We start from the raw sequence: 27,784 nt of genomic DNA on the forward strand, positions 1-27,784 counted from the left end.
TTCCCTCCCCACCACCCCCCCAACCCCATACACATCCACCCCCTCTCCGGGGCAAACAAGACTGCTGCAGCTCCCTTTGTGGGGTAAGTCTCCAAATAGCGCGCATACACACACACACACACATTTTCACTGCAACTTTTTGACAGGTTCCACCTCTACCCTTTACAGGATAATATTGGAGAGATTATCTGGGAAGGGGGGGGTTTAAGGTCACCCATGTGTAAAATTCCAGGGAAAGTGTGTGGAGAGAGAGAGGGCGGGCAGTCAGTCATTTGGAGACAGTGTCTATTTAATCACCGTAAACAAAAGACGCGATCACTGTTGGAAACATGTATTTGATGTAATGTGTCCACTGAGACCTCGAGATCTCCTTCGGATAACCCAATATTTGGATAATCGAGATTCATCTGTACTCAAATGTCTGAACAATGAAGGCTTCGGGTCATAATATTCCTAAATAAATCTATCAACTCCTGAAAAGTTTTAGTGTCTGGTGCCACAGGAAACGTTAGGCTTAATAACCGAGAAAGCTGCAGGTCCACAAGCTGTCAGGAGAATTACTCTTTGCTTTTCATCTGACCAATGTCATTTGCCTGGAAAAAAATAACGCATTCTTTCCACATACTAGGCACAGCCTTTGACGGCTGAATTGAATGAGTCAAGCTTCCCAAATAGTGGCATGATGCCAGCAATGCCTACCCCGATTCAAGGACGACTGTTGCAAGAAAATCTCTTCAGGGACGTGTTTTTTCCTCTTTCACCACAGAAATAACTCCACAGAGGCCGATATCCTGTCACCGAGTCACCCTTCATTTACATGTGGAGAGTCCTTGACACTGACCCAGTTAGCTCAGAGCCAGCTCTCAGAGTGAACAGAACCCCTGACACCCCTGTTTATATCTATCAGCCACGGCTCCCTGATTGGACCAGCCCCAATCAGGGAACTCATATTTCATGAGATGCACCTGGCTGACCTCATTACAATCACTACAACTGTATTCAGATGCCTGTTACTAATATTCCATATTGACAGTCAGCTCCGTTCAGCTGCTGGCTACTTCCGCCAACATAAGTTTGCTTGCTCAGGTGTACTTATTTTTATTGCATGCTGATGTGGAGCTAAATATTCATGCCAGAGCTATGACTGACACATGAGCCCAGTCTTAATGTGAAGAGCTGCCACCTCCGAGTTTTATCTGCCATATTTAGAGTCACAGAGTCATAGCGATGTACAGCATGGAAACAGACCCTACGGTCCAACCTGTCCGTGCCAACCTTCCATTGGTCCTTCATGCTTGCTCCATCCTATCCTAAAGCAGTGAATGTTGTTCTGTTTATGGTCGAAAGAGGAAAATGATCTCCATTCTCTCAAACACTGACACGGTAGCGCGTTAGCTCAGTGGTTAGCACTGCTGCCTCAGAGTGCCAGGGACCTGGGTTTGATTCCAGTCTCGGATGACTGTCGGGGTGGAATTTGCACAATCCCCCTGTGTCTGTGTGGGTTTTTCCTGGGTGCTCCTGTTTCCTCCCATAGTCCAAAGTTGTGCACATTAGGTGGTTGGGCCATGGGAAATGCGGGGTTACAGGGAGGGGGTGAGATGGGTGCGATGCATTTCAGAGGGTCAGTGTGTACTTGATGGGCTGAATGGCCTGCTTCCACACCTTAGGGATTCTATGATCAGTGTGTAAGCTTCAACAGTGATCAACATCTTCAACCAATGGAGTTTTAACAACCAAGCAATATCCTGGTATGCATGAACATCCATTTTAGTCAAGGGCTGATGGCTGAGAGCCTGGAAATCTCCCTCACTGCTTCAAAAACATGAGGCCAATTGTACTTTCCTGATCCTCTCCCACACAGAGAGATGGATGTTGTGACGATGATTTCAGTACCATTGCAGGCAGACCCCAACAGGAGGGCGATACTCTCCCTTCATTAGAGAAACATAGTGTCCACTAAACCTTGGGTTGATAGAAATTGCTGGGTGACTGGCTCATGAACCAAAGGCTGAATAAAAGACACACCACAATAAGGGTTTGTTACAGCAGAGCAACACATTAAAGAGCGTGAGTCGGGCTTATATTCTGAAATTGTCTAGCATCTATCACATTTGGAACTAGAAAGAGAGGTGGAGCTCTGATAAGGGAATAATAGGTGGACAGATCAGAAAATATCCTGATGCAAAGTAAGAATGTTCAGAAAGCCGGCTGCCACAGAGGCAACACATAGTTCCAAATCACAGTGCATTTCCACCTTAATGAAACCGGATTGAAAATAAATAGAGCTTGATATCATTACATTACTTTACATCAAATGATTGTGAAATGAAGAAAGGCATAAGTATGCAAGTGACTGGAAACTATGAGGTGTTTCCGTGGTTGTAGTGGAAGATAACACTTTAAATGCATTGAAAGGCCAGGAAGTCATCTATTGTAGGTTTGAGTAATATTTCACAACAATGACTAACAATTTTCCCAAAATATTGCTATTGGCTCATGAAGATGCTATGAGTCTCTCTTAAGTTCAAAACAGCTCCAGAACTACAGGAGCAGCTTTCATGGCTTAGGGCCGAACAGCCACACACCAGTAAACCCCCACTGATGTAGCAACAACTCTTTTACTCCAGATCTTTCAGTCCTTCCTTGATCAGGTTCAGTTCATAGCAGAGTGATTCATAGCGGTAGGCCATTCGTATCTGAGGTACGTTTGTCTTCTGAATGCAGTTTCCCGCTGGGCCTTCGCGGCGGTAGTTGGGTCCCAAAAAGTGAGCCTTCTCCTGAAAAGTAAGATGAAATAAACATTCAAATCTGTGCTCCAATCCCGACAACAGCATGAAATCCTTTTGGCAAACAAACTGACAGAAAGGAGACAGTGAACAAAGAAGGATTACAGCAGAAAATGATTAGTGTACAAACTGTTCAGGCAGGAGCCTTATGAATCTCAGTATCAGCCTGAATTGTGAAATTGTTTGACAAACAATTCAGTCCAGAGTAACGAATCGGTCAGAGGAAGGTTCACACAAACGAGCTGCCTTTCAACTTGAACGAAGCAGCAGTTTGTAATGAGGATTGAGAGCAGACTTGAGAATTAAGTTGCCTCTCTCCAACTATTTCAAATTATAAATTCAGCTATGGCCTTATATCCAGGCCTACATGATTGGGGGACTGCCTCTCAAGTTGGGATGGAGAGTCTTTGAGCCTGCCAGGAACACTGACCACTAATCTGTTGCCAAAAGATCACCTCCAGGCAGCTAGACTGGTTCCCGCTGCCTTCAGAAACCTGGAGGCCTGGTGGAAAGACCCCAGGATTAAAAGGCTGAAACAGGCCTCTCATAAGATAATGTCACTTTTGCAGATGGGTAGACCCATGACAAACATCTCCCCACCACAAAGCCCCTCACCTAGCTCTGAGAAAATGGCCAAGGGTTGGACAGAGCCAAGGAGCTGTCAAGGGAAATGGTGAGGTTTCATGACCCATGGCTTCCTTTTTGGCTTTGGTGTGAAATAAGACATAGCATAAGATATAGGAGCAAAATTAAGCCATTCAGCCCTTTGAATCTGTTCCACCATTCAATAATGGCTGATATGTTTGTCAACCCAATTCTCCTGCCTCCTCACCAAAAACCCTTGACAAGTGTGAGATACCATGACTGTACATCTTGTGGCAGGAAGCTATAAACAGGACAGGATGGGATTAAACCCTTCTACCACATCTCCAATCACTTCTGCTACTTCATAAGGACCTTAGACATGTTCCTAAAGTGCAGTGTCTAAAAACAGTTTCAGTATTCCAACCTAGCACCAACTAGTGATTTACAAAAGTTTAGCATAACACTATTTCTTTTGACCTCTATGCTTCTATTTTTCATTATATACTTTATTTATAAATGTATATTTGATATGAGTTGAGTTCTGCTGTATGACTATATTTCATACACAGGCTGAACTTTCATCTTGAAAATGAGAAAGGCATTTAATCAAAAAAAAATGTGATGCGACCAGAATCTTTTTCATTCATTCACAGGATGAGGGGATCACTGGATAGACCAGCATTTATTGCCCAGAGGGTAGTTAAGAGTCTACCACATTGCTGTGGGTCTGGAGTTACATGTAGGCCAAACCAGTCAAGATTAGATTCCCTACAGTGTGGAAACAGGCCCTTTGGCCCAACCAGTACACACCGACCCTCCAAAGAGTAATCCAACCAGGTCCATTTCCCTCTGACTAATGCACCTAACACCGTGGTCAATTTAGCATGGCCAATTCACCTGACCTGCACATCTTTGGACTGTGGGAGGAAACCAGAGCACCCGGAGGAAGCCCACGCAGACACAGAGAGAATGTACAAACTCCACACAGATAGTCCCCTGAGGCTGGAATCACATCTGGGACCCTGGTTACTGTGAGGCAGCATGCTAACCACTGAGCCACAGTGTTGCCCCAAGCAGAGCAGTTTCCCTCCTAAAAGACTTTAGTGAACATGATGGGTTTTTCCAGCAATTGACAATGAATTTATGGTCATCATCAGACTTTAATTCCAGATTTTGATTGAATTCAAATTCCAACATCTGCCATGGCAGTATTTGAAACTATGTTCCCAGAACATTTCTGGATGAACAGCAATAATGCTTTTAGTCCATTGCCTTCCCATGTCAACGTGTAACAGAGTTAACTTTTCAAAAGTGACTTAGGAATGCTCACAAGTACAATGTAGATATCCCCAAGTCATATCCAGTTACCTGTTCAGAGAAGCCACTCTGCAGGACACTATTCCGTGCTATTTCACAGATGTCACTGGTATTAAACTTGAAGACCTGAGCAGCAATGGCATATTCCTCCATTAATGGTTCCTGCCAACAAGTTATAGAGTGTAAGGATACAGTAATAGTCTATTCAATTAACAGTAGAATACAGGAATACGGTAGCATTTTGGTTAAGTTACTAACATAACAACCTAGAGGTCTAGGCTAATGATTTGGTAAATGTGAGTTCAAATGTCACTGTGCCAGTTTCTGAATTTAAAATTCAATGAAAGACATGTGGAACAAAAAGCTAGTTAATCGACTATGCAAAATATCTGCCAAATGGGAGGTTGTCAACTTTGACAGGAAGAATAGAAAAGCAGAACATTATTTAAAAAGAGAGGGTGACGGCTGAAATCTCTAGTATGGTAGGATCTGGGTGTTCCTGATTGGGACTGTTATACTGGTCCAAATCATGGAGTCCTGGCTGACATAAAAGGATACATGTCAGAAAACTGGACCTCCGAGCTCTGAGGTAAACACTGCACTACAAGAGCCCTAACTTGCCCACTCTTCTATCACAGAGTATTGAGACAATGGCCAAGAGAGTTCTGCTGTCAATAGCTGACAGATGGTAACAGATCAACAGATTTCAATGCTGTATGACTATATGAAGCTCAACATAACAATCTGTTCAAACATTCATGGCTCTGGAAATGTGAGACAGTCTGTTGACTTTATCAATTAAAGTTTGCTGTCTGTTTTTCAACGGAGTCATATTGAATAGGAGATTCCCTGGCACAATTTACCATCTCTGGTGAAGTATCACGCCCCAGCTTATGATTTGGGCTCTGGGAAAGGCATTACTCATGACCTCAAGTCCGCTAGGTAATAGGGAGAGGGTGGAGAATGGGGAAGGAAAAGTCAATCTTGTCACACTCAGTAAATCCTGCTGTGTATATTAATGAGAAGTGAAAGAAACAGTTGACCCCCTAACCTGCTCAGTTTTGAAGAACATCTGAAATACCTGAGGATGGCCAGTACTTTGAATTGTGAGCTCACATGAGCAGGTCATTCTGCATCTGAGTCTTCTCCTGAGGGCAGTGTTGGGCACAGACTGGCAAATATCAGATGCCTCCAGGACCTTCGTCCAATGGCTTTAATATTAATGGCTTTGTAAACCTAGGGGATGTGTAGCCCTCATGGCCTGCTGCCACTCACCTATGTACTCTTCCAATGCATTGATAGCTTTCTGCTTCTGAGTCAGAAGGTTACGGGTTCAAACCCCACACCAATGATTTGAGCTCAAAATTTTGGTTATTACTCCAATGCAGTGCCGACAATGTATTACTAGCGCCATATTTAAATGAAACGTAAAACTAACACTCCACCTGCCCTCAGAATGATGCAGACACTACATGAAGAACAGCAAAGATGTTATCTCTAGTCAATATTTATTGCTCAGTCAATATCGGTTTAAAAAAAATGGCCATCATTTCATTGCTGCTTTGGAGCAATAGATGCTATGCAAATGCAAATTTCTTATCTTCCTTCTTCCAAATGGGGAATGTGGGAAAATGGAAATATTTGCTGATACTTGTGCTCCCTAAATTTCATTGATTGTGGAATTTCTGATATTGCCTGGCCTAGAGCAGCTGTCTTCAGACAGATCGGAGAATGGTCTATGTTCTATAACCTAATATGTTACCATGTGAAGCATTTACGCCAGTGAGCTATCAGACACTTTAAAAGTGTTGATACTACTGAAAAAAAACCTAGATATCTTTACAGTAACACTGGGCAAACCAAAGTCTGTTTTGGAAATGGTCTGGCTTCTGCGTCAATGTTGTGGCTTTTAAAAGGTTATTTTATCCTGTTTTTTTTTAAAAAGAGAGATTGAATGAGAGATGCTGAGCTGACTAGTTAAGACCACTTGAGAAAACAACTTGAGAGGGCTTGGCTTTTTTTTAAACAGCCTGCATGGATGGGGCCAGCTCTCACAGATCAGGATTTCTGGGATCTGCTTTGTCAGTAACATCAGAAGCTGTTGGGAACTCAATAGAGTTTGAAACTTCAGTGAATGTCTCCTGGCTGCTACTCTCTCCGAATTTCCTCTTAATGTCTTTTCCCTCTGGATTGGAGAATTGCATGTGAGAATTTGTGTCTGAATTTGCCTTTTTGCCAAGAGGTGTGTTCATGGGATGTTACTATATTTCTTTTCCTTTTTCGCTTTTTTTCACCCATGTCCTGTGTGTGTGCAAGGGATGTTACTATATTGGAACAGTTAATTAGTAATAGTTACTGTATCTATTATTCAGTTAAGTTTTCCAAAAGAGTTAAGTTATTCTAAATTCTATTTTGTTCACATATTAACTATAGTGTCTAAATAAATTGGTTTTGCTTAATGTCGAGTAGTTTGATCAGTGGCATTTCATTTGGAACACGGCACTTCACATCTATCTTTACAATAAGAAAAAGTTAGGGTCTAGGCTACCTTCTTAAAATATCTTGAGGAGGTCTGGTCTGGGCTCCAGAAAAGTTGTGCTTACCTTGGTGTAATGGAATTGCATGGGATCATCAGTTGAGAGTGAGACCACCAGCCCCTTCCTCAGAAATTCAGGAAGTGGATTCTTAGCATACTCCAGGAACAGACTGTTGTTGCTGAGAGGAGACAAGGCGATGGGGATCTGACTCAGAAAGTACAGGTACTGCAGCACTGGACTCTGAAAAAAGAATGTGACCTCTGAATGTCACCTTTATAACTTGCATTTCTGCATTCAATGTGTGCTTCTATATCTCTGAACGTGCTTCTATATCCCAGAGAACAATAAAAACAAACCCAAGCTGCAGGTCTGGGAGGAATGGGGATAATAATTATACTAATGAGATCGAGGATTTGAATAATGATAAGCAAGGATTGAATTGTCCAGGAGGCTTTCTTAACCCAATCTTTGAATTCAAAAGGTGTGGTGCTGGAAAAGCACAGCTGGTCAGGCAGAATCTGAGGGGCATGAGAGTCAATGCTTTGAGCATAAATTCTTCATCAGTCCATACTCCAGCATCTGCAGCCCTCACTTTCTCCCAATCTTTATATTGTCCACTGATTGGTGAACAAACATTTGGTTTATCAGTGACAAAGAACCTGTGGACATCAATCCCCTAATGGACTGACCTTCTTTCAGTAGGTGCTGTTAACAGCATTAAATATTGTAGAGATGAAATTTCCCACATTTACAATAAGAGGTTTAGTCAATTGTACACATAGGCATCCTCGGGTTTTGCCACCTTTTCATGAATGGGCATCATCAACCTTTTTTTTAGGTGGGGTGTGGAGAGTATTCTAATCTGCTTCCCCATGTAGATCTCCTGGCTGCACTTGGAAAACCCACCACTGAGTCTTTCATGTGAGATCACTCCAGTTGGAAACCTTCCGAATGGAAACTCTTTTGTTGGAAATAGCTTTCTTGTGCCTCACTGTCCACCCCTATCCCAGACCCCCTGGAATCCACTGACAGGAACTACTTGTTGGAACAGCCTGTGGTCAAAGGCCTAGTAGGCTAGTCTAAGCCTTCCTGTTTACCTCAGCAGCTTAGCTGTCTCATTGCACTGCCTTCCATAAGCCCTATCATGGTGGGGTGTTATGGTGTCTGAGTGGTTAGCACTGCTGCTTCACAGTGCCCAGTTCAACTCGATCCCTGGTCAGTGTAGAGTTTACATGTTCTTCCTGTGTCTGTGTGTGGTCTCTACTCTGCTTTCCTCCCACAGTCGAAAGACGTGCAGGTTAGGGGGATTAACTGTGGGGTTACAGGGTTAGTATGGGATGCTCTTCGGAAGGTGGGTGCAGACTCAATGGGTTGAATGACCATAAGACCAAAACACTTAGAAGCAGAAATTAAGCCATTCAGCCAATTGAGTCTGCTCTGCCAATCATAGTTGATAAGTTACTCAACCCCATTCTCCCACTTTCTCCCCGTAACCCTTGATCTCCTTGATACTCAAGAACCTATCTATCTCAGTCTTAAATATACTCAATGAGCTGGCCTCCACAGCCTTCTGTAGCAGTGAATTCCATAGATTTGCCACTCTCTGGCTGAAGAAGTTTCTCCTTATCTTTGTTCTAAAGGCTGTGCCCTCTAGTCCTAGTCTCTCCTACCAATGGAAACATCTTGCCAACATCCACTCTGTCCAGGCCATTTTGTATTCTGTATGCTTCAATTAGATCCCCCTCGTCCTTCTAAACTTCATCAAATGTGGACCCAGAGTCCTCAAACATTCCTCATATGTTAAGCTTTTCATTCCTGGGACCATTCTCGTGAACCTCCTCTGAATCCACTCCAGAACCAGAATGGCCTCTATCTGCACCATTGGGATTCTATGAGAGTGAGCCAGCCTACAGGAATGGATTGCTCCAGTTGGGAAATTGAGGAAAGACCATTTCTTGGGATTCCCTGCAAACCATCATGATCTCACTCATTCCCCAATGGCTGTATCTCACTGCATCCCAACCTTTTTCAGATTGAGTCCGTGGGAGATGTTATCCGCTGTCATGAAGGCCGTCAGTAGGTGTGTCACAGCTCCAGCTTCACCACAGTGTGGACGGAACAAGAAAGTGTTTAACCCTCTCTCCCTGAAAGAAAGAGACAACAACACAACCATTAATATTAACTTGCATCAAATCCCTTTCATTCACAGAGTTAAAATCCATTTTGATCATTTGTCTGAACCTATAAGGATATCATTTATCACTTTTGGCCAGGTAATACAGTCTCAATAATTCAGATACATTCCTGCTTCTCTTGTTCCCCATTGCTCCCCACCTCAGGATTCAGGTTAAAATAGCAGCTCGAGCCTCAATGAAGTTTTCAAAAGGGAACACCGCCACTTGGGGACTGAATGTCTTTGACATAGCAATTTAAAATTTAGTCAGCCAAATTGGAATGAGAAAGGAATTGGATAAATCCCTTAATTCATTTTAATTGGCTCACTTCCTTGCCAACCATCACTCAATTTAATTTATGCTGACACTTCGATTAAGTGGAGGTTGTGGTTTAGTGGCAATGTCGCTGAGCTAATCACCCAGAACCCCAGGTGAATGTTCTGGGAATATGGGCTCAAATCACATTGAAGCTCAAGGTCAAAAAAATGAATTCAATTAAAATCTTTATAACCATTGTCATCCAGCATATGTTTTTGGGTGGTAAAAACACTCCATGTAACTGCCAAGCTACAAATGGTCCTTACTTATTTCACAAGCATTTGTTCCAAAAGCATTGTTAATGTGCTTTTTTAAAAACTCAGCAGTTTGCCTGGGACCAATGGATAGGCTGAGTTATACCAGTAAACCACGGGAACCCATTATCACTTAAAACATGAGTGACCACCTTCCAAGGATATGTCTGACATTTGGGTTAACACAAGGGTGAAAGTTCTTCCTTTTCACCAATTTTGAAGAGAATTGTTACATTGTACAAATCCCTTTCAGCGCTGGGATCTTTACTTATGTCTTCAGCGATTCAAGATTCTGTTTCACTTCACCATTGTACCACTTCCACACAATGTGTACTCGGTGTTTAATCTGGAAATTCTAATAGAAACCAAAGTGGAATGGGGGAGATAGCGAAACACTGATGTGAAAATCAGCCAGAACAATATCCCAGGTGATGATATTCTGACACATTCCATCCTCAAATACAAATACTGTCTCACACCTACCCACCTCAAAGAAAGATCATAAGAATTCTTCAATTATTATAATCAAATAAAGCCACGTTCTAAAAGGTAGAATAATGAGGAAATCCTAAATCCATGTTCTTTTGGCAAGGTATCTATATTTAATGTTGGGGGGAATGGAATTTAAGAATTATGTTCCTTAGGAATTATGTTCCTTCCCGCCTCAGGCGACCGACTGTGTGGAGTTTGCACATTCTCCCCGTGTCTGTGTGGGTTTCCTCCGGGTGCTCCGGTTTCCTCCCACAGTCCAAAGATGTGCAGGGTCAAGTGAATTGGCCATGCTAAATTGCCCGTAGTGTTAGGTAAAGGGGTAAATGTAGGGGAATGGGTGGGTTGCGCTTCGGCGGGTCGGTGTGGACTTGTTGGGCCGAAGGGCCTGTTTCCACACTGTAATGTAATGTAATCTAATCTAATCTAGGAATTGATAAGAGTAGGGATGAATGGTTTGTAAAGTGCTTAGATTAATCTGGCTACAGAGCAAAGGACATTTTGTTCCAGCAGAGTTCATGAAAATCAGTAACTGGTTAAAACCTCTTGTTCGCCAAACAATTCTTAACTAAGCTGGGTTTGTGGGATAGCTAAACAGAGAGTTCTAGATACAAAGACTCCAGAATTAAAAACATAACCAGGATTGCTGTGAGCCTGTGTAGCTATGATTAAGATGCTTGCGATTAACTGTGAGAGATTTTAAGATTAGATTCCCTAGTGTGGAAACAGGCCCTTTGGCCCAACAAGTCCACACCGACCCTTTGAAGAGTAACCCATCCAGTCCCATTTCCCTCTGACTAATGCTATGGGCAATTTAGCATGGCCAATTCACCTGGCCTGTGGGAGGAAATCCACGCAGACACAGAGAGAATGTGCAAACTCCACACAGCCAGTCGCCCAAGGCCCGAATTGAACCTGGGACCCTGGTGTTGTGACGCAGCAGTGAGCCACTGTGCCACCCAAAAGGACAAATCTTTTTGGAAGTAAACAGAAGCCTAAGGAAATCATGTCCCTTTCATGAAGCATTGAAACAATATTCAGGCCAAATAGTTAATTTTCCATCTTTTGATGAATGTTTGACTCGTGTTTTGTGGGCGTCAATGAAATAGGTGTGGAAGGAAGTTTGGTTTAGAAATTAAGTAACTATGTACATTGTAATGTTAATATCTTTAATGTAATCAACACTTAGAGTGTAGTGGTTAATACTAACGCTTCAATTTTTTGTGCAGCAAATTGCTTTGAGTTAAAACTTATAACTTCATTCATTTAGTAAATACCTGGGGTTATGGAATAAAAAACAAATTGCTCTGGGTCTAGCGTCACATATAGGCCAGACCAGATAAGGACATCAAATTTCCTTCCATAAAAGGTATCGGGGAACTAATAGTCAAAGGCTTTTGGATAGTCAGAGGTTTTTGGATAATTAGAGGCTTTGTCAACTACAAGAGAGCACAGGTTCAAGGTGAGGGTGAGAAAGTTTAGGGAATGTGGGGAAAATCTTTCATGCAGAGGGCGGTGGGTGCTTGGAATGCACTGACAATGCAGGTGCTGGAAATAAGCGCGTTAGCAAAGTTTAAGGTACACTTTGATAGGCACGTGAACATGAGGCAAAAAGAGGGTTAGAAACCACACATGGTCTAAATAAGGATTCAGAATTGTGTAGGCTCGGTGGGCCAAAGGGCCTGTTCCTGTGCTGTATTGTACTGTATAACTAGATGGGTTTTTACAATAATGACAATTGTCACAGTTGTTATTATTGATATTAGCTTCCAATTCCAGACTTACTCATTGAATTTAAACTTTACCAACTTTTACGGTAGGAGTTGAACTCATATCCCCACTCTTTTGGTCGCATAGTTACATTATTGATGCACGACCATTGGGAGTCAGTATAGATTTGGTAAGGGTAGAAGTAATAGGATATGGTGAAAGTTAAGAAAAGGACCAGCTCAAATCTACACAGGGTGGAAAGGAGGAGGCCTAGAAAGCACTGGAACAGTCATGTCTCGAGGTAACACATCATTACATTACCACTTACTTCCACCTCAGTATCTCCGGCAAGATGGGCAATGTTACAGAGGTGGAAGTAATTGGTGACGTAATGATGTGTTTCTGTGAGCAATTAATCAATGTTCTCTGTGCGCATAAATAGTCAACAAATGTAGCAGTACGTTTCAGTCTCCTACTGCAGCTCACGCCTGGTGAAAGAGTTTTACCTTCGGAGGTTGTTGAGGACCATGATGTTGAGATACATATAGCAGAGATAGTAAGAATATGAAGGATTCTTCGGCATTGTCCATTCCTGGGGTTTGGGGCTCTTTAAGCAGAACATGTGGCCACTGTGTTTGGACTCATCATCAACACTGTCAAACCCGGTGATCTGGGGCATTTAGGAAAGGATGAGATGAAGTTCATTAGCCAGCATAAAATAATTATCAATCGTATAGAATTCTCCACTTCTATAATAAAGACTTGCATTTACATGCTGCCTGAACACCATCTATCCTAACCACCCCAAGCCCCTTCATATCAAACTAATCACTTTGATGTAAAGAAAGCAAATCCAACATTTATATAGCAACTTCAGTGTCTTTATAGCCAAGTAAATATTTTAAAGTGTAGTCACTGTTATAAGTAGGCAATGTGGCAGGAAATTTACACATAGCAAGCTCCCACAAACAACAATGCAATAACAGTTGAATAATCTACTTTTGTAGATTGGCTACAACTCTCCTCTGTGCTTCTTTGGAATAGAAGCATGGAATCTTTTAAATCCATCAGAGAGACCATATGATGGAAATGGTTTAATTTTGTATCCAAAACTCAATATCCTTTGTAGTATTCCCTTAGGACTGCACTGTGAGGGCTGAAATTCATAGAATCCCTAGGCCATTCGACCAATCAAGTCCACACCAACCCTCCAAAGAGTATCCCACTCAGACCCACACCCCTACCTTATCCCTGTAACTCTGCATGTGCCATGGCTAATCCACCTAGCTTACACCTCCCTCGTCACTATGGACAATTTAGCATGGCCAATCCACCTAACCTGCACATCTATGGACTGTAGGAGGAAACCAGAGCACCTGGAGGAAACCCACACAGAGACGGGGACAATATGCAAACTCCACACAGAGGAGTTGCCTGAGGGTGGAAACAAATTCAGTTCCCTGGCATTGTGAGGCAGCAGTGCTAACCACTGAGCCACTGGTTGGGAAATGTGCTGACAATCAGGCGCACAGATGGTATTGCAAGCCCATCGGGTAATTAATTGCCTGGCATCAGGGGCATCGGTCCCATTGCATTGAAGATCCTGCTTCCCAGAGTGACCAGCCAGTCAGTTGGCCAACAGCATTTCAGTCTCAGCACTGCCACTGGATGTGGTGGATACTGCTGGTACTGATTAGCAGCAATGGAGGAAGACAGAAACAGAGCAAGGGCTTGCAAGGACCAACAAGGCAGGATCTGCCAAAGGAGCAGATTTGAGGGGTAGCACTTGCCTCTATGGAGATAATGCAAGGGAGAAAAGATGCCTGATCTGGAGGGCACACCCCTCACCCACTCGCTGACCTCACATGGAAGCGACAAACTGCATCTGGCCTGTGCTGTACACTCCCTTCCGTTTTTAGCAGAAATATACATTAATCAGCTTCTTACGGGGCTCAGTTAAACTCAGGATGGGGCAATAGCCCTTGACCATGCCTGCTTTGAGAGAATCCGAGGAAGCTGGGAAGTTGACAGGCACATTCCCCCGCCGTTTCCCCTCCTCTGATGTCATCCTAGATCAGTTTTTGAGTTTGTGCTCGACATTCTGGTGAGGGACTTGAACTTGAATATGACCTTCTGGCTGAGAGCCACTGAGCCACTGGTTGGGAAACGTGACTGTTTGCTCGGTGGCAGTGTAATGACTGTTGTTATGTAGACAAATCCACAAAGTTTAATCCGCCAGACAACAATGACCTGCTAGCGTGCATACAATTTGGTTCAGAGAGATGAACAATGCTCAGGACTTGTTTCATGTGAAACAATTTGAAGGACAAATAGAGAAGATACCACACAACACTTGCTTGCTGCGATAATGGAATGACTGTCCCTGTGACGATATATAGTAAAGGCTTCGAAATTGAGGAGAATCAGAAAGTTTTATAAGTAACAGTGCAGTGTATTTCAAAACTTCTGAGGTAACATTCACTTGGGTACAATATTGTCGGGGGGGGGGTGGTGTGTGATAGATAAATGGGAGTTATCTTTACTTCTTTCCTCATGTCCATTGAAATCAATGAAGAGTTGCTGTCTCTCCATCAGAGGCTTCTATCATGTACAACGTTACAGAGCCCTTGGAAAGGGCAACAGGTCTTACTGGTTTGGAGATCCTCACTCACATATTTCAGGAAGATGCTGAGCTTGATATTATCCTGAGGATTCACCGTTGCTTCAAAGATTGGCATGAAGATGTTTTCAAGCATTTTTCCAAAGTGTGGGACAAAGTTTTGGGCTCTGAAAATATCACTTAAAAGTAAGAGTTAAAACAAAAATGATGAGAAACAAAGCAAGCAGATTTGGTACAAAAAATCAAAATAGGTACAAATCAGCAGAAACTTCAGGACTTTCAGAAGCATTGGAGGAAGTTAGTAACCCCTTCACTGTGCTGCAGACTGATTGCATTTTGCAATATTGCCAATTTGGAACTGTCAAGATATTTCAAATATTGTTCCACGTTTTCCTTCACATGGGGAATCCTCTTCAGTTATTGTCCGTTTTCTGCCACCCAGACTTTCTCTCCAGTTTGAGAAGATGGTGGCATGGTGGCAATCTTACTGAGCTAGTATCCCAAAGGCCCAGGCTACTGCTTTAGGAATTAAGTGCGATTTAAGTTCAATTCATAAATAAATCTGGAATTGGAAACTGGTGATCGTGACAGTTATCTGGGTAATCTGCCAGCTATTGTAGAATCCATCTGGTTCCCTAATGCCCTTTAGGAATGAAAACTGCCAACTTTACCTAATTTGGCCTACATGTTGACTTCAGACAGAGAGCTGTGCTGCTGATCTTAATTGTGTTAGGCTCTGAAACTGAGCAAACTATCCAGTTCAAGGGCAACAAGGGATGGACGCAAAGGCTGGACTTGCCAGTAATTCCCATATCTTGTGAAAATAAAAGTACAATCAAGTGACTACCCAAGGCATGGCAGCCTCACTATTGAGAACACTAATCCCAGCCTCCCATTGGCCTGATATTCCATGTTCAGAATTCCAAGATGATGGGACACCTTTCGTGAAAGTCTATTCTACACCACACTTCACTTCCCTCCCTCCCTTCCAAATCACTCTGTTTTGGAGTTGCCAAGAATGGATCAAAACAAGAAAACCTGTCTTGACCTCCATTGAGTCATGCAGTTGTGGAACTCAGAACTCAAATTGCCCAGAACTTACTGTTTAAATAAACCCAACAATTCTAACTGCAAACAAAAATTCAGGGATCAACAGGGAAACCTCAAGTTTCTAATTTACCTCAGCTTCTCTCCTGTTTTGTAACCCTTCAGAGTGACCTGTGGACACTCCATTCCCTTCAGTTTGCCATACATCAGCAGCCTGTCTCTATCAGAGTCCAGCCAACAACACAACTAAACTCTTAAGCCACTCATTTCTGGTTCAGCTTTTGACTTACTAAATTCTGGGGACCTGAATCATCCATTTCATTTTAGGAGAGAAGACCCTGTGCTTGATGAACCAAGATGCCAGCTTAGACCACTCATCTGGTGAGCGCCCATAAATGGACAAACGTGGCTCTGCGTGTTGGTACTTGGCATCTTCCAAATCTGATGCCACTTCCTGCAACAATACAGAGACAACATTAGTATGAGTGGCAGCTATAGTTGTATCTCAGGACACTGTGAAAGTTAATGGTTTGGAGCAGAAACACACATTGATGTACCAAGAGCTGTTTCTGCCATTGAGTACCTCCAGTCACAGTCATTTCCACAGCAGGGAGGAAAGACATTAATGACTGCGCTTTTAACACAATCCTGCCAACAGGAAGCCATCACAAACAAGCACGACTTTTCCACCTTGCTTAGGATCATGGAATCACTGCAGTGCAGAAAAAAGCCATTCGGTCCATTGCGTCTGCACCAACCCTCTGAAGAGTATCCCACCCAGATCTACCCCTCCACCCCATCTCTGTGACTCTACATGGGGTTTTTAACCATGGCTAACCCATCTAACTTGCACATCCCTGGACACCAAAGGGCAAATTTTAGCATGGCCAAACCACCTAACTTGCACATCTTTGGACATCTTCTTAATGTGAGTTTCCATCAAAGTTAGTGGGGAATGATATTTGCATGGCATAAAATCTGGGCTTCTCACCAGGGGTGGTAGGTTGAGCTTTATTCCCAGGAGGGAGTAGTTTAATTTGGGAAACCTGGTCAGCATGGACCATTTGGCCCTCAGGGTCTGGCTCCATACTATATGACTCCATGACCCAGTCATCCCAGTCTGGCTGCTTTCAGAAATCATCTGAATCTGTACATCAACTGGTTACCTTCTTAAACAGACAGAATGAGGAGCAGAGAAGATTGTCCAAATGTTGGAATTTAAGAATAAACTGAAGAATTGCAAACCCAACTCAGACTCTAGGTTCACAGAGAATTGTTAGGTAATGAAATTTAAATGCAGAGAGCAGTATTAATTCCAGAGTAATTTTTGGACTCTGAGCAACATCAATTGTCTTTTTGCAACTAAACAAAGAAAAGCTTGCCCACCAATTTTCATGAGGTAAATGCACCTCTAAAATTTAAGAATTTGGAGAAGAATTGGACTATTGGAAGATGGTTGTACTACAGATGAATATGGAGGATTATCTGTCTTTAATTTCCTGTCCATCCCTCTTGATGACCAATTCACACTGGGCTGCTGATATCCAGCAGCTATCCCATACTTCCCCAAGAGATGTTACTCCTTATATCAGCCTGACCATTGAGTGGTAATGGGCTATTTGACCCTGGGTGCCATCACAGATGACCTTCACACATTGGGGTAGAATGGTAACTATCAGATTGGTCATGGAAGGTGATTGATTAATCAATGTTAAGTTGAGAGAGTCCCACTCTACATTTAAATTGAACTGGTAAACTGTTCACTCCTAAATGGCTTTCTCAACACACTGTGCCGGATTCAGACCAGTGCAATATCGGATGGCCCATTCTAGGCGGATAAGGAAGAGGAAGCTGCATGGAATTCTGGGTACCCAGAAGTATTCCTCTGGCATCCCCCAAAATAATTTACAACTTCTGTCTGTTCATTTGGTCCCTTTCAATCTCTGTGCCATTGAAACTGATCAGAGCAGCCATAATGCATCCAATTCTGTTTCAAATTGGCAATCATTCCTGAAGAAGGGCTTATGCCCGAGATGTCGATTCTCCTGTACCTTGGATGCTGCCTGACCTGCTGCGCTTTTCCAGCAACACATTTTCAATCAGAATTATAGGTACATCATGTTACCCGTCATTGCCCATAGATACCAACTTGGCCAAGTTTAAATCAGCCCCTTACAAGTAGGTTCTGGAAAGGTCCCAGAGAACTGCCAATTTACTATCTTAAACAGGAAAATAAATTAAAAACACATAACTACAGGGCAGTTTGCTCAGTCTCAGTCCCCATCGCCAGTTCTGATGATCAGGCCTGGGAGCTGAGCTGAGAGTTGAAGAGTCTACTGACGGTGTAGCCAGAAGGGAGGAGGGATATGTAAAGAGGTCATAGTTCAAAGAGCAAAGAGTGTGGTAGCTTTCACAGACAGGAGGAGAGATGTCATATTGGCTCTTGAAAATGAGGTCATCAAAGTTTGATATTTTGGGAAACAGAGAACTCTTGTTGAGTGAGACTTAGAGCAGCAGAGGACACAGACATCGGCGTGGAAAGAAATCTATGAAATCGATACAACTTTACCTTTATGATGTGAGCAAAGTATTCTCCATCAATGGCATTCTCTGTCTTCAGGTAAAGATCACGGAGTTCACTGGCACCCACTGGATTGTACTTGGCATTAAACTTATCAAAGCGTTGGAAGGTCTGACGGCCCTGATTAAAGGTAATATCAAACTTGTCAGTTCCTGCATTTTATATTCTACATTTATATTATTATTTGTTCTCCAGATGAGGACATCACTAACAAATTCAGCATTCATTGTCTGTCTCTAGTTGGTCTGATTGAATATGTTACTAAGCTACTCTATAGGGTGGTGTTGAGACTAGAGTCACATGCTGGCCAATCTAGGCAAAGATCTCTTCACTAAAGAACACTCCTGAACCAGTTGAGCCTTTATGGCAGTCTGTCAATCTGAATTCTCACTTTGATGTAACCAGTGGACCAGACGTGGGTTGGTTATGCAATGCCAAGTCTGGCTCACAAAATCTAATCTTCTGAACCTAAACACAAACTGTTATCAACAGCTGCTATAAACACAGCTCCCTTAGTCTCATGAGATGTAACTAAAATTCACCTATCTCAGAGGGGATCGCAATTTGTTGGATTCAATCCACTGAAATGACCCTAATCATTGCTTTTTATAGTTTTGGGCCTGTTTCCAATACTCATTAGGTATACATAACTATTAGCTTCATTCTTAAAAAGACACAGCCTGTTCATAACTGAATCATTCACAAAGTCTGTATGTATTTAATAACCATGTACCTGACTTCCTTTCAAATGATTTGGAAGGTTCTTCCACATTAAACATTATCCAAGCAACATTTATTTCTTCACAGTTACTGTGTGGACTGCTGAGCGCTTACACCTTCTGTGCCCATACTGGTCTGTTGTTTGCACAGAAAAATTAACTGCTGTAGTACTCTCCTACACTGATAATTCCTGGAATAATTAGGTGGAATTTGCAAAGGTAATCACAGTGAAGCTTTTAGCATTCACCATCATTGCAGGGTGGTGAGCTCAGCAACATTCAGAGTTGCACTGCATCGTCATCCTTTCGCTGCATGGCCACAGATTACTGCATGGATACACTGTGACCCACACCATGAGGCTATCCACCCTCCTAGGTGCTGAATTCCTGAACCAGCATCACGAGGTAAGCTTGCAGCTGAGGTCAAGATCAACTGCAAAAACCCTTTCTTCACCATTAATCACAAAATCTCAGTCAACATTGAATAAAAACAGAATGTGAACTGGTCACATCAGTGGCTCTAATAATGGGATCAGCTGTATTGTTGCCTGCTGCCTGAACCGGAGAGCATGACTTACAAAGAAAGGTTGAGGAAGTTGGCTTTTCTCATTGGAACAAAGAGGATGAGCGGTCACTTGACAGAGGTGTACAAGAGGATGAGAGGCATAGATAGAGTGGATAGCCAGAGACTATTTCCCAGGGCAGAAATGACTATCACAAGGGAGCATAATTTTAAGGTGACTGGAGGAAGGTTTAGGAGAGATGTCAGAGGTAGGTTCTTTACACAGAGAGTGGTGGTGCATGGAATGCACTGCCAGCAATGGTCATCGAGTCAGAGACATTAGGAACATTTAAGTGACTCTTTGATAGGCACATGGATGATCGTAAAATGAAGGGTATGTACATTAGTTTGAATTTAGAGTAGGATAAAAGGTCAGCACAACATCGAGGGCCAAAAGGCCTATATTGTGCTGCACTGTTTTACGTTCTATGCTTTTTGTTTTATCAATTGTATCTCTGTGAAACATTGATTTTTATAGGAAGCAATGTTAAAACTGGAGTTAGGTTCCACTGGACCTTCATTAGTGGAAAAAGATTTAAACATTAATCCTGAACCCTCTAATTTGAAACACATTGCCATCCATAAGTACCTTGAATACATGTGACACAGTCCAATTGTCACTCTTTAAGGTGTTTCAGTTTATTACAGTTTATGACAATAAAGACTTACATCATTATCTCAAAGGGATTTACAGGGAATGACGTACTCTTAAAACATGGCAGCCAATTTGTGCACACCAAACCCCTATGTACAACAATGTGATGAAGACTAGATATTCTGTTTTTGCTGATGTTAATTGACCATATACCTTCCTCCAATCTGAAAAACAACTGCTTTACATGACTCTCTGTTTCCACTTACTCAGCCAATTGCATCTCCACGTTGTCATCATCCCTTTTTATTTAGTAAATAAATGGCAAGCCTGGTATGTGATATGTTGTTTTGGAAGTCCATGGACTTCCATGGTTTGGAGGGGATCGAGTCCAATGCACCTGTAGATTGTCACATGCTGAATGCTGAAAATTCAGAGTATAGGTAGAACCTTATAAATAATGTGAGCGATGGCAAGATTAGTGCCAGAATCGTACAAGAAATCTGGTGAGGCCTATACATCTAAGAGGTATGAGGGTGAGTTTCTTTCTAGGCAGTAAGGGATTCTTATTTGTCAATGCCTTGTTAACTGGAAGTCCATGGACTTCCAAAAAGGATCCAATTTAGTAGCAATTACTGAAACACGGTTACAAGAAAACCAGGTCTGGGAATTGAAAATCCAAGGGTACTCAACATTTCCAAAAGATAGACTGAAAGGAAAAGGAGGTGGTATAGCTTTGCTGGTAAAGAAAGGGATCAGTATTGTAATGAGAAATGACATAAACATGGGAGGCCAAGCTGTGGAATCAGTCTGGATAGAAATAAAAACTAGCAAAGGGAAGAAATACTTGGTTGGAGTAATCTATAGGTCCCCAAACAGTAGTTCTGCAGTGAGGCACTGTGTAAATCAGGAAATATTAGAGCTTACAAGGAAGGTACAGCAACAATCTTGGGTGATTTTAACATGTACATGGATTGGAAGAATCAAATTAGCAAGGGAAGTTTGGAGGCAAAGTTCATTGAATGTATTAGTGATTTTATTCTTAGAGCAGTATGTTGTGGAACCAACCAGGAAGCAGCCTTGGTATTGTGGTATTAGGTATCTGGATTTGGTATTGTGTAATGAGGAGAGATTAATTGATGATGTCATAGTTAAGGATCCTCAAGGGAGTAGTGACCATAGTATGCTCAAATTCAAAATTCAGTTTGAGGGTGAGAAAGTGGAGTCCCATACTAGTGTTCTAGAATTAGACAAAGGAAATTACATCGGCATGAGAACAGATTTGGCCCAAGTAGATTGGGCAGGAAGGCTAAAAGGTAAGACAGTGGATAAGCAGTGGCAGTTGTTTAAGGAGCTGCTCAATTCCTCACAACTAAAATAGATCCCAGTGAGAAAGAGAGATGGTAAGGGGAGTAAAAAAGATCTAAGTATAAAGAAAACTAAGGTATACCATATTGCAAAGGCCAGTTGTAGGCTGGAAGACTGGGAAACTTTCAAAAATAAACAAAGGGATAATAAAAAGTTAATAAAAAGTGCTAAGGTAAATTAAAAAAGAAAACTAGCACAAAAATTTCAAAAAGGATAGTAAACGCTGCTATAGGTATATGAAAGAGATGAGAGTCGCTAATGTGAATGTTAGTCCCTTGCAAAATAAAACCAGAGAGTTATAGTAGGGAACACTGAAATGATAGTGATGCTGAATCAATACTTTCCTTCGGTTTTCATGTTTGAGGTCAATAGTACCATTCCTGCTGGAACAGACAAGTCAGAGGCAATAGAAAGGGTAGAGTTTAGAACATTCAACATTGACAGGGAAAAGGTACTCAGCAAACTATTAAGATTGACGGTAGGCAAGTCCCCCGTGCCCGATGGCCTACATCCTAAGGTATTAAAGGAAGTGGCAGTGGAGATAGTGATTAATTTGTTACAATGTTCCAAATTTCCCTGTACATGGGAAAGGTTCCAGTGGAGTGCAAAAATGCTAATCCTTATTTAAAAAGGCAGGGAGACAATATATGGGAAATAATAGACCAGTTAGTTTAATATCTGTTGTTGGGAAGCGTTGGAATCAATTACCAAGGAAGCATGATCAGGACATTTGGAAAGTCAAAACACTAACCATCAGAGTCAGCATGGTTTTACGAAGGGCAAGTCATGTTTGACTAATTTGCTAGAGTTCTTTGAAGATGTAATAAGCAAAGCGAATAATGAGGATCTTGCAGATGTAATATATTTGGAGTTATGGAAGGCATTTGATAAGGTGCCGCACGAAAGGTTAATTCATAAGGTTGTATCATTTGGGATTGGGGTAATTTATTAGCTGGGATAGGTTACTGGCTGATGGACAGAAGACAGAGAGTTGAGATAAATGTTTTTTTCTGGATGGCAACAGTAACTAATGAGGTGCCACAGGGTTTGATCCTTGGGCCCCAACTATTTACAATCTACATTAACAACCTGGATACAGGGATAGAAAGCTCTCTGGCCAAATTTGTGGAAGACACAAAAATAGGCAGGATGGTAAATTGCAATGAGGAAATAAAAACCTTACAAATGGATGTAGATAGGTTAGGAGAGTGGGCTAAAATGTGGCAGATGGAGTTTAACGTGCATAAGTGTGAGGTTATGCATTTGGTCGAAAAATGGGAAAGCGACAAATTATCGAGACGGGGAGAGACTTTGGAGTGCTCTGGTGCAGAGGGATCTGGGTATCCTCGTTCATGAGTCACAGGAAGCTAACATGCAGGTACAGCAGATAATAAAGAAAATGAGTGGTATGTTGGCTTTTATAGCTAAAGGATTAGTAAGGAAGTATTGTTGCAACTATACAAGGCATTGGTGAGACCTCATCTGGAGTATTGTGCACAATTTTGGTCCCCTTATTTGAGTGAAGATTGGAGGCAGTTCAGAGGATGTTCACTAGATTGATCCCAGAGATGAGGGGTTTGTCGAATGAAGAGAGATAGAATAGTTTAGGCCTGTACTCTCTGGAACTTAGAAGAATGAGGGAAGATCAAATTGAGGTATTCAAGATGATAAAAGGTGTAAATAAAATAAATATGGAGTGGATGCTTCCTCTTGTGTGAAATTCTAGGATGAGAGGTCACCGTCTTAGGGTAACAGGTAGCAAATTCAAAACAGAGTTGAAGAGAAACAATTTCTCCCAAAGGGTTGTAAATCTGTGGAATTCGCTACCCCAAAGTGCAATGGATGCTGAGACAGTGAGTAAACTTAAGGAGGAGTTAGACAGTTTTTAATTTGTAATGGGTTGAAGAGATATGGAGAGAAGGCAGGAAAATGGGGGTGAGGAGCATATCAGCCATGATCGAATGGTGGAGCAGACTCGATGGGCTGAATGATCTATGTCTGTTCCTGTATCTTGTGAACTTATAAACCTATGAACTTATGCCTCCATATCAGTTGCATTGTTACTGTTACTTCATTACAGAAAATCAAGCAAGCTAGTAAATAGGTTCAGAAACACAAAGAGTTGTCTCGTAAAATGCCATCTCCAAAGGAAACACAAAGGCAGTGTCCATGAAGGATAGATCATGTCCAAAAGAAGCCAAGTTCCAAAACAGAGCTTGGACAACTTGTTCTCTAAGGCCCCTGCTTTAGCCATTCACTCTCAAAAGTACTCATCCAGGGTAAATTCCACATTCCAACCACTCACAAGTGATTGGTGCATAGGGGGAGTCAATCATAAGTATAGCCTTCTGTCTTGTATCCTTCCTCCTAACCCACACTCCATCAAACACACATGGAAAGACCCCAACTGTAACTGAGCCCACTTACTGCGTGCACATCCAATGAATCAACTGTCAGATCATAGGCATTCAGCTTCAGCTTATCAAAGAGCTCTTTCAAGGTTAGCTTCTTGTCCTTGGAAGTCCAGACGATGCGATCTGAATCAACCCTCGAGGACTTCTTAATGAAGCGTAGGAGATGTTTCTGATTCATGCAGGCTGCTGCGTGGATGTGTGTATCAACCTGAAAAGAGAGAAAGTAAAATAGGCAATTGTTAGACTTTCTGTCATGTGTTAAAGTTTGAAGGTCAGAGTGCATAATATCTGCAAGGTCTAAAAGGGTGAAGAATTGGATGTCAACTTAGAAATTAGCTGGTCCCTTTTTCTTAGAAAACTTGACAGAATGGTTTGAAGTGATGACTTGATGAAACATGAGTGGAGTAGGAGAATGACTGAGCAATATTTGCAGCAGAGCTAGTGATTTCTGCACCAGAACAAGGGGCCATCCATCCCTCAATGGTCTTTGTGTCAAAGAGGCTCATGAAGAAATGCCGTCCAGTATGCACTCTGTTTGAGGTTGGAATGGATTATTGAGGTTGTAGGCTTGCAGAATGGCAGGGGCAAAGACTGGAGGCAGGGACAAGAATGTGGGACTCGTTATGGGGGTAGTGTACTCATGTTTAACTGGACAGAATGGCACTTTTTTAAGAATGTGGAATTCCAGACGGGCAGCCTAAAACACAAAGGGTTTATATAAGAACGTAAAAGGAGCAAAAGAAAACCATTTCGCCTATATTACGGCTGATTGGATTATAATTTCAAGTTCACTTTCCTGCCTGCACCCCTATAATCCTTCAGTATCTGCTTAATCAAAATCAGGTTAACCCGACCTTCAGTATGCTTGATGATCCGACCCACACTGCTCACTGAAGAGAAGAATAATAATATAGAAAAGAGGTGTGATGAGATGGAACTTTAGGTTGTCAGTGCCCATGTGGATACCATCCCTACACCCAGAACATCACCAAGTGGCAACAATCCGCACATTAAAGAGAGGCACAGCCAAGCATTGAGGAGACAGAATCTCTAGAGGAATCCTGAGCAAACATTCGCAGGTTGGGACAATAAAAAACATAGAGCTACTCTGGTAATGATTGGATTTGTAACTGTGTAACCATTGAGATTGACAATTGAGGTAAAGTATTAAAGGGAAACGTGAAGCCAACCAAATGTCACAAAAATGCAGAAGACGATGAGGAGGAATAATGTCACAGATATAGAGGATGCTGCTTGTGATTTTGGTTCATACTGTTGCAGTAGTAAGTAGTGGTGGAAAGCTGATTAGGCAATTTATGATGCTTGAGAAGACGCCACTGATTGGTTGTCAAGTGGAGCCTGATTGGTACCAATCGCTACCTCAACCTCATGCAGTATATGTGTTATTCTGTTGTGGTTCTGTTCGCCGAGCTGGGAATGTGTGTTTCGTCCCCTGTCTAGGTGACATCCGCAGTGCTTGGGAGCCTCCTGTGAAGCGCTTCTGTGATCTTTCCTCTGGCATTTGTAGTGGTTTGAATCTGCCACTTCCGGTTGTCAGTTCCAGCTGTCCGTTGCAGTGGCCGGTATATTGGGTCCAGATCGATGTGCTTATTGATTGAATCTGTGGATGAGTGCCATGCCTCTAGGAATTCTCTGGCTGTTCTCTGTTTGGCTTGTCCTATAATGGTAGTGTTGTTCCAGTCGAGTTCATGTTGCTTGTCATCTCCGTGTGTGGCTACGAAAGATAGCTAGTCGTGTCGTTTTGTGGCTAGTTGGTGTTCATGGACACGGATCGTTAGCTGTCTTCCTGTTTGTCCTATGTAGCGTTTTGTGCAATCCTTGCATGGGATTTTGTACACTACTTGGTTTTGCTCATGCTGGGTATTGGGTCCTTCGTTCTGGTGAGTTGTTGTCTGAGAGTGGCTGTTGGTTTGTGTGCTGTTATGAGTCCCAGTGGTCACAGTAGTCTGGTTGTCAGTGCAGAAATGCTTCTGCTGTGTGGTCCATCAGCTGGAACAGACAACTGGAAGTGGCAGAGACAGGCAACTATAAATGCCTTTCGTAGTTCAGGACTTGGTCTGTGTGTGTGGCTTTCCTGTATACCTTTGTGGTGAATTCTCCGTTCGGTGTTCTCTGTACCATCACGTCTAGGAATGGGAGTTGGTTGTCCTTTTCTTCCTCTCTAGTGAATCGGATTCCTGTGAGTGTGGCGTTGATGATCCAGTGTGTGTTCTCTATTTCTGTGTTTTTAATGATTATAAAGGTGTCATCCACATATCTGACCCAGAGTTTGGGTTGAATTTGTGTTAAGACTGTTTGTTCTAATCTTTGCATTACCGCTTCTGCTATGAGTCAGAGACGGGTGAGCCCATGGGAGTGCCATTGATTTGTTCATATATTTGGTTGTAGGTGTCATCCACATATCTGAGCCAGAGTTTGGGTTGAATTTGCGGTAAGACTGTTTTTTCTAATCTTTGCATTACCGCTTCTGCTATGAGTCAGAGATGGGTGAGCCCATGGGAGTGCCATTGATTTGTTCATATATTTAGTTGTTGAATGTGAAGTGTGTTGTGAGGCACAGGTCCAGTAGTTTGAGTATGCCGTCTTTGTTGATAGGTTCACCGTCCTATTGTCTGTTCTGTATGTCCAGCAGGTTGGCTATTGTTTCTCTGGCTAGGGTTTTGTTGATAGAGGTGAACAGTGCCGTTACATCGAATGAGACCATGGTTTCTTCCTTGTCTACATGTATATTTCTGATGTCCAAGAATTCCTGTGTTGACTGAATAGAGTGTCTGGATCCGCTGATCAGGTGTTTCAGTTTCTGCTGTAGTTCTTTAGCCAGTTTGTGTGATGGTGTCCCTGGTAGATTAGAAAGATTAGAACAAACACAAATCCCCAGCTCGGCGAACAGAACCACAACAACGAGCACCTGAACACCTACAGGCGAGAGACGCTAAGACAAGCCAGGAAATGGGAATCCTGTGCCAACCGCCTAAGCGCCACCTACGAACAACTCCGGTTCCTGCATGAATGCCGAAAGAATTGAATCCTTCCACCATATGTCAGATACAGACCACCAGTCAACAACCCACAAGCCAGGGAAACAGCCAAACAGAACGGATTCAGGATGATCCAGGTAATGATTACAGACCTTCACAACAGACTTCACAAATACAGACAAGAAATTGCACGCCAAAAATCATTAATTTCAAAAACCACCAATCAGGAATGGACCCGGACCATAGAACAGGCCGTCACCATAGGACAGAACAGCACCACACACCGCAAAAAAAAAGGCACTAAAAGAAAAACTGGCCAAACTAACACACAACAGAAAGGACACCACAACACACACCTGGGTTAGAAACCTCTCCCATAGACAGCTCATAGACACGGAAATAACAATACTGGCCAAGGGACTCAACTACAACCACAGGGACGCCAAGACAGCAGACTTCCTAGCAGCACTAGAATGCGCACTCAGGAACAATGGACTGACAGAAGAGACACAACAAACAGTGAGGCAAAGTATCGTACCTCTGATAATAAGGAAAAGACAAACACATAACCTCAACACCAAGCAGAGGGAAGATCTAAAATCACTAAGAAACGATAAGAACATAATCATACTACCAGCAGACAAAGGCAGAATGACGGTCATCCTGGACAAAGCAGAGTACACCCAAAAAGCACAACAACTACTTGCAGATA

At 42.5% G+C, this 27,784-nt stretch overlaps 1 protein-coding gene across 2 annotated transcripts in view; it reads right to left on the minus strand.

Annotated features, from left to right (window-relative positions):
• Positions 1 to 1,082: 1,082 nt before the first annotated feature.
• ampd1 overlaps positions 1,083 to 27,784 on the minus strand; it is a 54,371-nt gene continuing 27,669 nt past the window's right edge. For both annotated transcript variants that reach the window (XM_043717000.1, XM_043717001.1), the window contains exons 7-15: positions 24,087 to 24,281; positions 18,407 to 18,538; positions 16,128 to 16,291; positions 14,843 to 14,969; positions 12,677 to 12,840; positions 9,249 to 9,369; positions 7,292 to 7,465; positions 4,740 to 4,850; positions 1,083 to 2,777 (exon numbers count right to left, since the gene is read on the minus strand). In XM_043717000.1, the coding sequence (XP_043572935.1) occupies positions 2,619 to 2,777; positions 4,740 to 4,850; positions 7,292 to 7,465; positions 9,249 to 9,369; positions 12,677 to 12,840; positions 14,843 to 14,969; positions 16,128 to 16,291; positions 18,407 to 18,538; positions 24,087 to 24,281 (1,347 nt within the window). In that variant the 3' untranslated portion in view covers positions 1,083 to 2,618. The remainder of the gene's footprint in view (positions 2,778 to 4,739; positions 4,851 to 7,291; positions 7,466 to 9,248; positions 9,370 to 12,676; positions 12,841 to 14,842; positions 14,970 to 16,127; positions 16,292 to 18,406; positions 18,539 to 24,086; positions 24,282 to 27,784) is intronic.

Source organism: Chiloscyllium plagiosum, chromosome 26 (genome assembly GCF_004010195.1).
Source record: "Chiloscyllium plagiosum isolate BGI_BamShark_2017 chromosome 26, ASM401019v2, whole genome shotgun sequence".
Taxonomy (NCBI): Eukaryota; Metazoa; Chordata; class Chondrichthyes; order Orectolobiformes; family Hemiscylliidae; genus Chiloscyllium; species Chiloscyllium plagiosum.